At 35.8% G+C, this 13,519-nt stretch overlaps 1 protein-coding gene across 6 annotated transcripts in view; it reads left to right on the plus strand.

The window, feature by feature from the left end:
• nbeal2 (neurobeachin-like 2) overlaps positions 1-13,519 on the plus strand; it is a 64,717-nt gene that overhangs the window by 14,373 nt on the left and 36,825 nt on the right. For 3 of the 6 annotated variants that reach the window (XR_008157331.1, XM_052578011.1, XM_052578012.1), the window contains exons 2-12: positions 2,184-2,272; positions 3,371-3,532; positions 3,734-3,815; positions 4,319-4,431; positions 5,086-5,168; positions 6,710-6,795; positions 6,917-7,229; positions 7,729-7,835; positions 9,245-9,331; positions 11,796-11,879; positions 12,668-12,766. Coding sequence is in view for 5 of the 6 variants with exons in the window: in XM_052578011.1 (XP_052433971.1) it covers positions 2,184-2,272; positions 3,371-3,532; positions 3,734-3,815; positions 4,319-4,431; positions 5,086-5,168; positions 6,710-6,795; positions 6,917-7,229; positions 7,729-7,835; positions 9,245-9,331; positions 11,796-11,879; positions 12,668-12,766 (1,305 nt within the window). In the remaining variant the exon portion in view is untranslated. Of the gene's footprint in view, positions 1-384; positions 601-2,183; positions 2,273-3,370; positions 3,533-3,733; positions 3,816-4,318; positions 4,432-5,085; positions 5,169-6,709; positions 6,796-6,916; positions 7,230-7,728; positions 7,836-9,244; positions 9,332-11,795; positions 11,880-12,667; positions 12,767-13,519 lie in introns of all 6 variants that reach the window. The other 3 variants (XM_052578014.1, XM_052578015.1, XM_052578013.1) reach the window with 2 other exon arrangements.

A 13,519-nucleotide genomic window follows, 5' to 3' on the forward strand; every position in this document is an offset into this window, starting at 1 on the left:
ATTGGTTGTTTTTTGTTGAATGTGAGCCAAAATCATCACAATTAAAATAACCAAAGGCTTAAACTACTTCAGTCTGTGTGCATTGAATTTATTTAATACACAAGTTTCATAATTTGAGTTGAATTACTGAAATAAATGAACTTTTCCATGACATTCTACTTTATTGCGATCCACCTGTAAAGACAATTTTTATTTGAAATGTTCTGAAAGGTTGCATCAGATGGCTTACTGGTTTTAGTTCATAGCGAGATGAAACATACTCTACCAGTAAAGCTGTGGTAGTGGCAAAGGAGGAAGAGAACATGGTGACGATGAGCCTAGCTCAGAGAAGACAGGAAATATGGCTCAGTTAAAGTGACTTGCCATTTCCTGGTTGCTTGACAGAAGTACAGACAGCAAGAGAGCAGAAAAGAGCAGAGAAGTAAACCAGCGGAGGCGTCATGATGGATTCTGAATGATTCTGAGGCTTCCAGGCGACACATTCTGGAATTAATAGAAGCAACTTGGTGGGGGCTCAGCAGAGACCGGGGTAACAAGAGCCCCTCCACCACACATCACCTGCCATGAGACATGGACTGGCCCCTAAATGAACAACAATTGGTAAAGTTTGATTCTTTCCACCTTAAGCAGGTTTATTGTTATTTTACAGTTGCTTTCAGCTGCAATGCTCATTGTTTTGGTATGCAAGAAGCCCTCTGTAATTTGCTATCAGAGTGTGTACATATCAGAGAGTGTATTTATGAAGCTGCTGACAGTCCAACTTCCCCTATATGAGTAGGTGGATCAAGTCGCATCATTTAAGCTAAGCATAGCTCCTCGCTCTTTGAAATGTTTTCCACCAGCCGCTTTCCAATGACATGCAAGGGTTTATTCGTGTTGGAACACATGTGACTCATTTTTGACAGAACTTTACAGTAAATGTTATTGTGATCTCTCCATCAAAGATTAATTAAATCAGTATTCCCTTTTATTGATCGATGATGATGACCAAAAAAATAAAAGTCAAGAGTTACGATTCTACTGCATTCTGCTTACATTGCATTCAAGGTCTACATTTGATCAGTTTCAGTTTTCTTTCTTCTGTGACTATATGCATTGCTATCTGAACCTTCTACTGAGTCTTTATCTTATTAAATTACCCATGTGATCTGTTTAACTAGGCCTTCTGTTTCAGTTATTATGGATTCATGAGATCATGATGGTTGACTGATGGTTTATGCACATTTGCTGGAATTAGATCCAGGTGTGCATCCATTACAAGCTTTCTTTTCTCCAGTACATTTTCGAAAAAGTGGAAAGATGACAGAATTTCATGCTTCACAGCTCAGAAAAAGGGACTTCTATCAACAATATGATTTGAAGAGCGATAATTGGAATTTCTTGTAGATTAGATTGCAATAGTGGCGATTTTAAGATCTGTTTATCAAAGAAACTAATACAGCTACTGATAATTGTTGGCATATGGCAAACATTATGATGTACACTGTCAGAATTGTTTTTTACATTAGGTGTACAATGGGTTGTTACTGGGGCAGCACAGCATGTACCTCATATATGCCTATAAGGCGCATATTGGTATTGCACAAACAGTTTAATGCAAGACATTATGGATTGTGCAAGTGCAACTTTTTTTTTTGTCTCATAGACAAAGCCATTGTCACTGCTTTTATTGCATTATGAATTCACAGTATCCACTGTTACACTGCACAAGTTTGCATACCCTTTAGTTTCCTGTTGTGTTAACACAAGGGTGTGCATGCTCTGATTTTGAAGATATCACCCAGTCATGCTCATGGTGTAAAAGTTTTCTACGCATGTGCAAAATTAAATCATTTCCAAGTTTGCCTGAGAGACTGTTGACTGGGATAGTTAATTAACTGGTATTAAGGAAGTTCAGAATAATCTGGCTTCAAGTTCATTTGACCCCGATGAGATGCGTTTTTCACAAATTATGTGTTCAAAAACAACCGGACTGGGCACAATGGATGTGTTTTAAAAGTAGAACTTTAGAACTTTTCAATTTAGATCTAAAAGGAGTAAACCATAGACACGCAAAGATCAGCAGTTTGGATTATCTTATGTGTGAGTTTGTTTGTAACTAGACCTCTCTGACCTTGGGGTTGTCCTGTCAAACATGTTTTACAGCCGCTTACTTTTTCCTTTGATCTCTCTCTGTCTTTCAGAAAGATGTCATTTACCTGCAGCAATGGTTGGAGGCATTCGTGGCATCTTTTGAGAAGGTCATTGATGTGCAGTCGACAGAGCCTCGTCGGTGAGTCGTTTATATGCTGACCTGTAAAAATATCACAGGCACAGTAGATGGAACTCTAACTATGATGGTATTTTAAGGCCTATATTTGTTTAATTGCTCATTTAATTGCTCGTTGGTGAGTTTGAGTTTTATCTCATCCTGCAGATCTGGTATTGTGAGTCTTGATATTGGCTAATTCAGTGCACACCAGATCTGTGATCTAAAGATTATGTTGGAGATGAAGGATCAATTCCAGCCCAATGTTGTGGTTCAGCTAGGGTTGCCTTTTTAAAATTTAGAAAAAGATCAGTTACTGTATTTTTCGGACTATAAGTCGCACCTGAGTATAAGTCGCATCAGTCCAAAACTACGTCATGATGAGAAAAAAAAACATATATAAATCGCACTGGACTATAAGTCGCATTTATTTAGAACCAAGAGAAAACATTACCGTCTACAGCCGCGAGAGGGCGCTCTTTGCTGCTCATTGGTAGACTACAGGAGCACTGAGCAGTATAGAGCGCCCTCTCGGGGCTGTAGACGGTAATGTTTTCTCTTGGTTCATTTCTCTCGGTTCATGTAAAATTAATTTTAACAGTTATTTATTAAAATTTTAAAAAAAGTCGCAGGACCAGCCAAACTATGAAAGAAAGTGCTACTTATAGTCCAGAAAATACTGTATATAAAAAATACTTGAGGCTGTCTGAAAAAGATTTTAAGTAACATCAAAACTGCAAAATGTGATGCAAAGCCTAAGACGTGCACAACTTAAAGCAAATTGAGCAGACGTAACATTAATCTGTGCTCTGTGTGTACATTGCCAGGGTGTAAGTCCAAGACCTATGTTCAGTGACTGAAAATAGTGCTTTGATTTTTTTTTTTTTTTATTAGTGCCAAAAACAAGCAAAAACTAAAACAAAACAAACAAAAAGAAAAACAAAACACAAGCAAAAATTAAAGCAAAACAAACAAAAAAGCAAAACCAAAAATGTAAACAAAACAAACAAAAAAGCAAAATGAAAAACAAGTAAAAATGTAAACAAAACAAACAAACAAAGAAAGCAAAATGAAACCAAAACAAACAAAAAGCAAACAAAACATCCTTCTTTTTGCCTGCAGGCTGGAGGAATGGAGCGCCGATGTCCCCCTCCTCCCCAAGGAGGTGTTGGTGTTCCTCAGCACCCAGCTGTGGCACAGTGCCCTCCACATGTCAGGGCAGGATCAGAGCAGCACTGCTCCACACCCACTGCTCCTCATCAAGTTCTTCATCATCATCTGCAGGTCAGTGCCCACTGAGCACAGAGTGAGCACCATCATTCTCTTTGCGATATTGCCCCAGTGACTCAAACCCCTGTTGATAAGCTTCTATCTTCAAACAGCAGGGATAATGCAAGCCAGCAGTTTATGCCAAATTGCATAGCTGATGTGGATCTTCCCTGAGTGTACAATAATACCATTTCTGGTGTGAATCTCTGCTTGTAGGAATATGGAGAATATAGACTCTGAAAAGACCCCAGGGTTTGTTTTTGAGACAATCAAGCTCCTAAACTTCTGTTTGACTCAGGTAAGAAGTCGATAAGTCTGTGAAACAGTTTCATAGCAGTCTGCACCCCTGCTGATATACTGAGCCATGGTGCTTATGTGGGAAATGCAAGTTTGAGTCTAGGTTTGCGTCATTTCATAATCCAGATCCCCTTTTGTCATCTTTTTTTTTTGTCACCTTTCCATTATTCTATCAATATCAGGAAGCCACTGTTATATTCATGATTTCTTTTCTAGTTTTACTCAAATTTCAAATTTTTTAATGTTTGTTTATTCCAAACATGCCAATGAAACTTTGATTCACTTGATGCTTTTATATTACTATGCAGCTATTGTTATTACTATGCATGTGCTTGTAATGTTATTGTATGTTTCTGAACTAAAAGAACAGGTTGAGTCAGAAAGCTTTGGGTGGAAGACCTCTGCTTTATTCAAAGGAATGTTTGTGCGTTAACAAGCCAGAAACAGATAGGTCTGTGTATTGCGTAAGATTCATTTGAGTGTGTTTATGTATGCCTGTTAAAGCTGAAGAAGAAGCCAGATGATCAGAGCACTTTACAGTCGGTGGTACAACATGGCCTGTTGCTGTGCGAAAACCTCTTTGACCCTTATCAGACGTGGAGGAGACGGCAGGCAGGGTGAGTGTGTGTCTATTAGTTGGGCAGGGTGTTAAACCACAACAAGAATGCGTAGGAGCCATTAAGAGCAGCTAGCTCTGTTTCAGCTCCACTCTAACAGTTAATAAGACACCCAGTCATCACCTCTCAGCTCCCAAGCCTTCTTGTGCTCCGCTGTCTGAACTACCCACAGCGCAAACTTTCCACAGTATGTGTGCAAGTCTTTGAGGAGCACTGTTCTGCCCAACCACTAATGTGCAGGTTATGAACTGAGGTGTATTATGCAACAGTCCCCCTTTCTTGGCCCCTGTAACCACCTATAAATAGACTAATGAACAATTTATTAAATTTGTATTATTTTTTTATTTATGCTTCTAACAAGAAACAAGTTGCAAGTGGGTAAAAAAAAAAGAAGAGTCGATTAATCAACTTGTACCATGATACATCCATATATATATATATATATATATATATATATATATATATATATATATACATACATATACATATAAATAGATTAAGCATAGATTTATGCTTAAAACATGAAAATTCAAGATGTATTCTTGATTATAGATTAAGAAGATTTACTGTGGTGTCCTGTAGCTTATTGCTTTATTAGTAAATAGGAACTAAGTAGATATTACCAAAAAGAGCTTTGATTTGTGTGTATTTCAGGGAGGAGGTCAGTATGCTGGAGAGAAGCAAGTATAAATTCTCACCTCTTGTTCTACCAGAGGAGCTTCCTTTGCTCTTCCACGGTATGTCACCCATTCCTGCCTTCTGACACAATCTTTAATTTTCTCCATTTACTCCCATCTTCACATCCTGGGAGATATCGCACATCCCGCCTCCCAGGAGAAAACCTTGTTTGTAAAGAAGTGCCGATTTCATCCCTACAGTATTAATCCATAGTGATTAAGGGCTCTGTTTTGTCATGTTATTTGCCTTTAAATGTGCTTCATGTAAATCATCTTGAATAAGTGATAAATGGTTATGATTTGTTTCTTCTGTTAGTTTGTGTCAAGTTCTGTCTGGACATTCTGTAGAAGCAACCTTCCATATATGGATATATTGGGAGAGATCTGCATTTTATTAATAGATTATTGAGATAATGTGATCTATAGGACGGTTGAGGCAGTAAAGAGTGAGGAATGGGATTTGTAACTCTTTATAAGCACACAACTTAACAAATTTGAGAAGCAGGAACTGTTGCAGCCTGCAGGCAATGACTAAATCAAATAACATAATCCTGATAATGATGCAAGCTTTGTTCAAGTGATTATAAGCTCTATGGAGCAACTTCCACATCTGTATGTAGTTAGTAGTCAAGCTGCATTGGGTCCAAGTAGCCAGTGGTCTTGAGGCGAGATAAAGTAGTAGTAGTAACCCTTTATTGTCGCTAGTCACAAGTACCAGCGAAATTAGCCATCAACCTGTCCATAAATACACAACATACATACAATGGGGTAGACAGAACAGGAAGACAGGGAATAAACTAGATTATTGTGCTAAAAAGTTGTTTTTTTACGAAGTAATGGTTAACTTGTTCGTATGAGGTTTGTTCGATTTTCTCATCTACATGTCCTAAATTCAAAGCTAGGGTGTCCATATGAACACACACACACTTCAGGGTTTTGCAACAGAATTTTGTGTTTATTTGAGGGATATGGCAAATCACCCCCAAAATGAAATCTAAGGTCCTCACTTTGGTGCAATTTAAAACTCATAAACACTCCTGGTCCATATTCTGTGTTTTGTTTAATTTTTTTTTTTTTTTTTTGAACAATTTGTTTAGTTTAGTTTTGTTTTGTTTTGTTTCTTTAGGGTCTTTTGTGTGTTTGTTTAGTTTAGCTTTGTTTTGTTTTTCGTTTCGGGGTTTATTATTTCTTTCTTGTAGTTTCAGTTAACAGAACAACAAAAGCCTTTTAAGTCCTAAATTGGTTAATTCTGGCAAGTCTTCATGTTTTAAGTTTATTTTTGGTCCTTTGAAGCCTCATTTGAAGTGTTTTTGTATGATATGTGGTTTATTACTTAATTCAGTCAAACAAAACTGGACCACACTGACTTTATTTGTATGAAAAAAATTCTGAATGTTGTCTTCAGTGTTCTAGAAAATGATTAAATGGGCATGTTTGGAAAGCCGTGAAAGTGAGTAAATGATGACGGTTTTAATTTTTTAATGAACTTTCTCTCCAATAAAAATACTTTTTTGTGCCTTAAAATGTTAGAGTAATAACAATTGCAAAAACAATGCCCGGCTTTAATATTCTTGTGACTAAATGACTGGCTACACCCACAGACTACCTACAAGAGAGCGACCTAATCCCAGAGCCGCTCATGGTGAGACTGGTGCATCTACAGGGAGCTGTAATCAGTGGATGCAAGGTAAATGAGACTCTCTGGTCATGTATTAACGCATGAGGGATTTCAGAAGGGATCTCTGATTTTGCAACCACATACCTTACTATATCAGTGTGTAATGTGCAGTTGTTGTTGTTGTTTTTAGAGGAACGGGCTTCTCTCCATCACCCCCCAGGCTGTGAAGGACCTCATGTCTGTGCTGCGTTCCTGGTGCCTCACTCCTGCTTCACCCCCACAAGAGACCAAGGATCCTTGGCTGCTCAAAATGACCCTGCGGTGCCTGACTGCAATGATCCACCTTCTGCACTCCAGCAGCCCAAACGAGAGGCAGGTGGAGATCCGGACAGTACTGGATAGTTACTTCCAGCTGCTCAACTGGAACCGGCCACCAGACAGCCAGCAGGGAGATATGCAGGCCTGGGACGATAACCTCGTCACCCTTCTCGAACATATGCTGAGTAAGAGAATATTTGCCATCACATTTGTTTTTTAAAAATAATTTCCTTCTGGGGAACTCAATTGAAGATATTTTCAAAAATGTCTCATCTTTGCACCCCATTGACTTTGCCTAAACGACTCTCTATATACATTCTACAAAAATCTTCTTCTGTGTTTTCCCAAACTGGTATTACTTGTTTCTCTGGAACACAATGGAGAGTACTGAGGTTCCACGACTGTTAGGATGCTGCTTGTTTGGTTTGTTGAGGATTTGCGTTGTATTTGCACTGTCTTTTTGTGTTTATTGGGTTCCCAACGTCTGTTTTTGTGTTCAGTGGCTTTCATGATCCCTCTACAATTTTGGTTGTAAACAGCTATTTAATTGCTTTTCATTTCTTCTCCATGAGTAATGCAGCTGTCCCAGCACTGTTCATTAAAGTGCTTCAAACTGGCACGGTTCTATCTCTCCAGAGGGCACAAGTCAAAAAGACTGAATGTTCTTGTGTTTTTGCCTTGCAGATGCTATCCCAGAGATCCTGCAGTGTTCAGACCGGCCGGTGTTGCAGGCTATCTTTCTTAATAGCAACTGTTTCGAGCACATCCTCCGCCTCATCCAGAACAGCAAGGTCAGAACGCTAACTTCTTAAACCCTATGAGATATCTGCAGCAGCGCTTCACCTTTCCAGCCCTGGGGATTGATGAGTCTCATGGCAGAAAGTGGAAATGTGGCGGTCTGCTGATGTTTGTTCTGACAGAGTTATCTCAAGCACAGATTTGCCAGGGTTCGAACCAGAGGTTGCTTTAAACTAAAATGTCTTTGTCATTCATCAAATTTAAAAGTAGTGACTGATATTTTACAGTGATATAAGATCTATTGATTTTTCCCTACTCAAGAAACATTCCCACTGAAGGATGTCTGTAGTGATTTGAAGCATTTCGTTTAAATGCATTTCATCAGCCGAATAAGAAGAAAAAATTAAATATGAAAGCTGTCAGGGTAGTCCCAACTGTCTTATTTTTTGGTTTTTGTTATTTTTTATATATCTACATTTATATTTATATTTATATCAGTCATGCATTTTAGTACTTCACCTTAACATATTTCAAATACCAAAACAACATTTCAAATTTTCTTTTTATTATTTAGCTAATATTTATATTTTATTTCAGATTTATTTCAATCAGCTTATAAAGCAGTTCTTTCACATGCATTTGGTGGATTGAACAAAAAGGAAATGCTTAAATTGTTAAAAAACATCAAAAGTAACTAACATCAAAAGTAATTTGGCAACGAAAATCATTTGTCTGCCATGTATAAAATAAAATACAAAACAGGAAATGATGTCATAGAGAGGTACCCTGCAGATAGAAATATGTTAGTTTGGCCTTTGACAGGACAAGGATAGTTCATTTCAGGTATTAAATATCATGTTTTGCTGCTCACTAAAATGTATGATGTTGAATTATAATTGTATTAAAAGTAATAATTTAAATTAATAATTAACTACTTGACGAGTTCAATTGAATCTTTCTTTAAAGATGATATAAAACATGTTTTGAATCCACATAAATCCAACATTAATACAAATGTTGCATTTCTAAGAACCTGTGAATATCTATTTTAGATGAGACACTTTTATTTGTCATTGACCCATTAAGGCCAATATATTTACTGATAGATAAAAATGAACCATGACAGACGATTTACAGTCCAGTGCATCAAAGTGATGAACAGTAATTATTTGTAGCACAGCCTGTGTTTCTGTCCTGTGATGAAATCTAGGTTCTGCGTCATATGTTTGTATGTGATCACAGTGGATCTGGGTAAGCTGGGTGGTTTTCGAGTGTGTTGTAACCAGCCATTATGTTGTGTAATGAGGATTTCACATAGCTTCTCTTTTTCGTCTATTACCTTTTCATTACTTTTTGCTCGGTCTGTCAGTAAGTTCAATTTCTGCTTGCTTGTTTTATCTCTGACTCACTTGTGTTCATGCGTTTGTGACGCTGTGTGTGTGAATGTGTGTCTGTCCTGCAGCTTTATCAGAGTAACAGGTTTAAGGTGGAGTGTGAGGGCCAATGTGACCTCACTACACGTTTGCTCACAGAGGCTGAAGTGGAGCAGGTACTTTCCCTTCACCGCTGATCCGTGTGGCGTTCGTCAGCAGGAAACCCATCCTTCACTTGACTGACACAAACACAGACACGCAGGCGAATACACAGATGCACAACTGCTGACTGAGCAACATTAGATTCAGCATGAACAGCGTGCAATGTTGTCTAGGTGAATATACAGTAGCAAAACATCTGCATGTTGTCGGTGCGTGTGCCAGTTAGTGTGACACAGATGACTTAAATGCAATGAAAACATGAAACCTTATTAAATTAAAACATTAGTAAATCCATGGTAGTTGGATATGACATGATGGTACTATTGTATTCTAATTTAGTTGATAGATATCATCAATATTTTAGGGGAAAACTGGCGTCAGACTGCTACAATGTCATGTAAAAGGATATAGAATAAATTTGTACGCTTTTATTATTTTTTTTACACCAATTTATTTATTTAAAATGGGTTGGCATGCATATATGAATGTCAAAAATAATGTGTTTATTTTCAAATTTATTTATGCATGCATAAATTGATTTTCATTTTAAAAAATGTAAAATGTTTTTGTATTTTTTATATTATTATTATTATCGTAAAAAACTATTATAGTAACAATAAATTACATGCATAATTACATGAAAGTAACCCTAAGCTAAATACTAATCCTAACTATGTCGTTGTTAATTAATATTGGTACGTACTTAAATGTATATTTACATTGTAACAACGACACCTTCAAATAAAGTGTAACCTATTATTAATATCATTATTATTATCAAACCTACAAGTATTACATGATTTTATAAAAGCAAAATGCATAACATTTTTAAAGAATTAGAAAAATGCTTTTTAAAATAGTTTTAGCTGGAGTAAAACCTTAATATTTCCAAAAGTATTCAATATCAACTACCGTAACACCATTTATTCTCAGTATTGTTGTAGTATGTTATATACTATTATGATAGTTTTTATTAATATTTTGAATTAGATTTTATATTTATATGTATATGTATATTTTTCATTTTGAGTTTTGTTTATATGCTTTTGTCATTTAATTGGTTTTTGCTTATTTAGTCATTTATATTTAAATGTGTTATATGTATATTTATTAATATATTTATTATAATTATTTATATTTCTAAATAATTTCGATATTATTCGTTCACTTTGACTTTGTTCAGTCAGTCGGCATTTTCAATAGTTTACGTTTTTCATCTAATAATTATATTTTATTTTACAACATAACATATTTTGTTATTGATTTTAGTTAATGATAACAATATTGAGATCACGTAGCACCATGAAACTACTGTTTGATACCATAGTACCACATAAGTACATTTCTAAAAGTTATTGCAGTGTCAGTACACAGAGTTGGAGGGTGAGGATCCTGCTGGTTGTGGTTTTGTGTGTGTGTGTGTGTGTGTGTGTGTGTGTGTGTAGTTTGTTGGATGTACTTGCAAGGCTGTGTCGTCTTGCATGTTGTCTTGCAGTGTGCAAAGTGTTTCTAGATTTTCTCGCACGTCTAGTGTAGCTGTGGGTGTAACATTTGGTGTGTGTTTGATTTGGTGGTCTTTGGTGGGATATTTGTGGTGGAGTGGTGGTAAAAATTTTAAGGTTAAAAGTGAGAAATCTGCTCTACTGTTGCATGCTTTAATGTCTGTAATTTAATTCATAACATGAATTTGTATTCAGTTTGTTTTGAACAGAATCTTGCACTTCAAGGAGATTCATATCTGCATGCTTCTCTCTGAAACTGTTCAATTTAAAGGAATATTTTACTCAAAAATGTTTATGCTACTGATCAAAGGTTTTTAAAAAAAAAGTGTTTTATGCTCATCAAGGCTGCATTTATTTGAAAATCAATTTATTTATCAAAACTACAGTTCTATTTTAATAAAAACTGTGTGTGTGTGTACTATTATAATATATATATATATATATATATATATATATATATATATATATATATATATATGCTAACTTGGTGTTTAAAAAGTTTTTTTTTTGATCAATTAAATGCACCCCTGCTGAATAAAAGTGTTGATTTCTTACAAACCTTACTGGCAACAAAACGTTGAATGGCAGTGTCATGATTTACTCACCTTGATGTCATTCCAAACCCATATTTTGCAGTTATTGTCTGTGGAAAACAAAAAGCTCTTCAGCTCTCACAACAGTATCTATAGTGTGTCAAACACTAAAATGCTCTTAAAACACCATAATTACAGAATAAAAGAACCCTGTATGCACTATATTCCAAGTTTTCTGAAACGGCATGATAACAAAAAAAGCATTTGTCATCGTTTATGTTCGTATTAAAATCCAAAATGTCCCACAAAGCATTATTGTTTCTTCAAAAATATGAGGCTCCTATGGGCTTGGAAATACATATTCTTGGGTGAACTAATAATTTGCTACATCCGAATGTGAATATGAACTAAATGATGTGTGTGTTTTGCATATGTGAGTGTAGGTCTGGGAAAAGGGCTCTGACTGCATCACAGTACACGCCATTCGAGTTCTCACCGCCATAATGAGCAACTCGCCCTCTGCCAAGGTATGACACGTCATCGACTCATGTCTTACACCTCCTCTCTTCTCGTTCCTTATGTATGTTTCAGCTCGCAGACTTCTCTCGTCTTATCAGTGTGATAAGTCAAAGTGCTTGTGTATGATAAATGTGCCCCTTATGCGTGTGCGGTTAATCTTATCAGCACATTTGATGTGGTTCTGCAGAACCAGGTCACTCATGGCGACATTACGACATGGCGCTTCCTTTTTTATTTTACTGAGTTATTTGTCAGGCAGTTGCAAAAGTATCATAATCCCATATCATGTTTTTTGCTTATTATTAGTGTATTTAGGTTTCTTAGTACCTAAATGCAATGGCATGATATAGATTTAGTCACATTGTTGATTTTTTTTCTCTTTTTTACTGATACTTCTTTATGTAAACGTCCTTGTTTTTATTGGCTAACGTCTTTGCTGTTGGGTTGAATATAGATTATGCCGCCCCGTTCTTCAGAAACACCCTCTTTGCAAAGTAAACATTATACTGTGGCACAACTTTGAAGGTTTACAGTTATGTTTTCTCTTTTTTTTTGGCAGTTAAAAAAAAAAAATCTTGGTGGCCTTGCATTGTGAAAGCTATTTACACAGTAGACTTTCTAATTCGTCTTAAATTTGATGTTTTTCACAATATACCCTTTAATATCCTGATTTCATTCGAAAAGGTTTCTGCTCTTTATAATGCCTTTTTGTTTTTCAGTTTATTTTGGGGAGCAGCATGGTTGTATTATGTGCTTGTTCAGTTGTAATGTAATTGGTTTTGTGTGGTCTTTCCAGGAGGTCTTCAAGGAGCGGATTGGCTACTCACAGTTGTTTGATGTGTTAAAAAGTCAAGGACAGCCCACCAAAAGACTCCTGCAGGAGCTGATGAACATGGTGAGAGAGTGTAACTACTGTCACAGACGGTGTGACCTATATTTCCTTTTCTTTTTTTTACCATAAAGTAATAAATAGTACTTTGTAAAAATAAGAATAACTAAAATGACACACTTTCATGTGAGTCTCATGTGGGCTCATTTTACGTAGAGAGGGATGTTTCTAAACTAAAGTTCAAGTACCAGAATTACTCAAATTGAAGATAACAAAAACAAAACTGAAAGTATCATTTTTTTCCCCCGTAAATTTAAATGGAAATAAATGGCGCTCTTTGATGTGGTGTGAAGATCGCTGAATAAATGCCTCAGTTCAGTTTATTATGATATTTAAAAATAAATAATAATTCAATTTAAGTTTGGGCTCTGTTGTTTATTATAACCTGATAGTTGTGTAAAGGGTTTAGAGCATAAGCTGAGGTAGATTTTTATCCCTAAGAAAAATTTAATTATAATTAAATGTATTTCAAAAGAATTTTTCTTTTGAAATCACTGTTTAATGAAAATAAAAATGATGTTTAGTATTTCCCCCTGCTGTACTAAAACTATACAAACAGTGACAACAGAACCAAGGTATGAACCGAACCGTTGTTTGTGTACCATTACACCCCTGATAATAATTATAAAACTGACAAATAAACAACAAGATTTATTACTTAACTATTACTTAAAATTTAAAATCTAAAAATAAAATATTTTATGAAATAATATAAAATATAAGAGAAAATGTAGTTCCAACTAACATTTGTCCAACAAA

Source organism: Carassius gibelio, chromosome B16, assembly GCF_023724105.1.
Source record: "Carassius gibelio isolate Cgi1373 ecotype wild population from Czech Republic chromosome B16, carGib1.2-hapl.c, whole genome shotgun sequence".
Lineage (NCBI taxonomy): Eukaryota > Metazoa > Chordata > Actinopteri > Cypriniformes > Cyprinidae > Carassius > Carassius gibelio.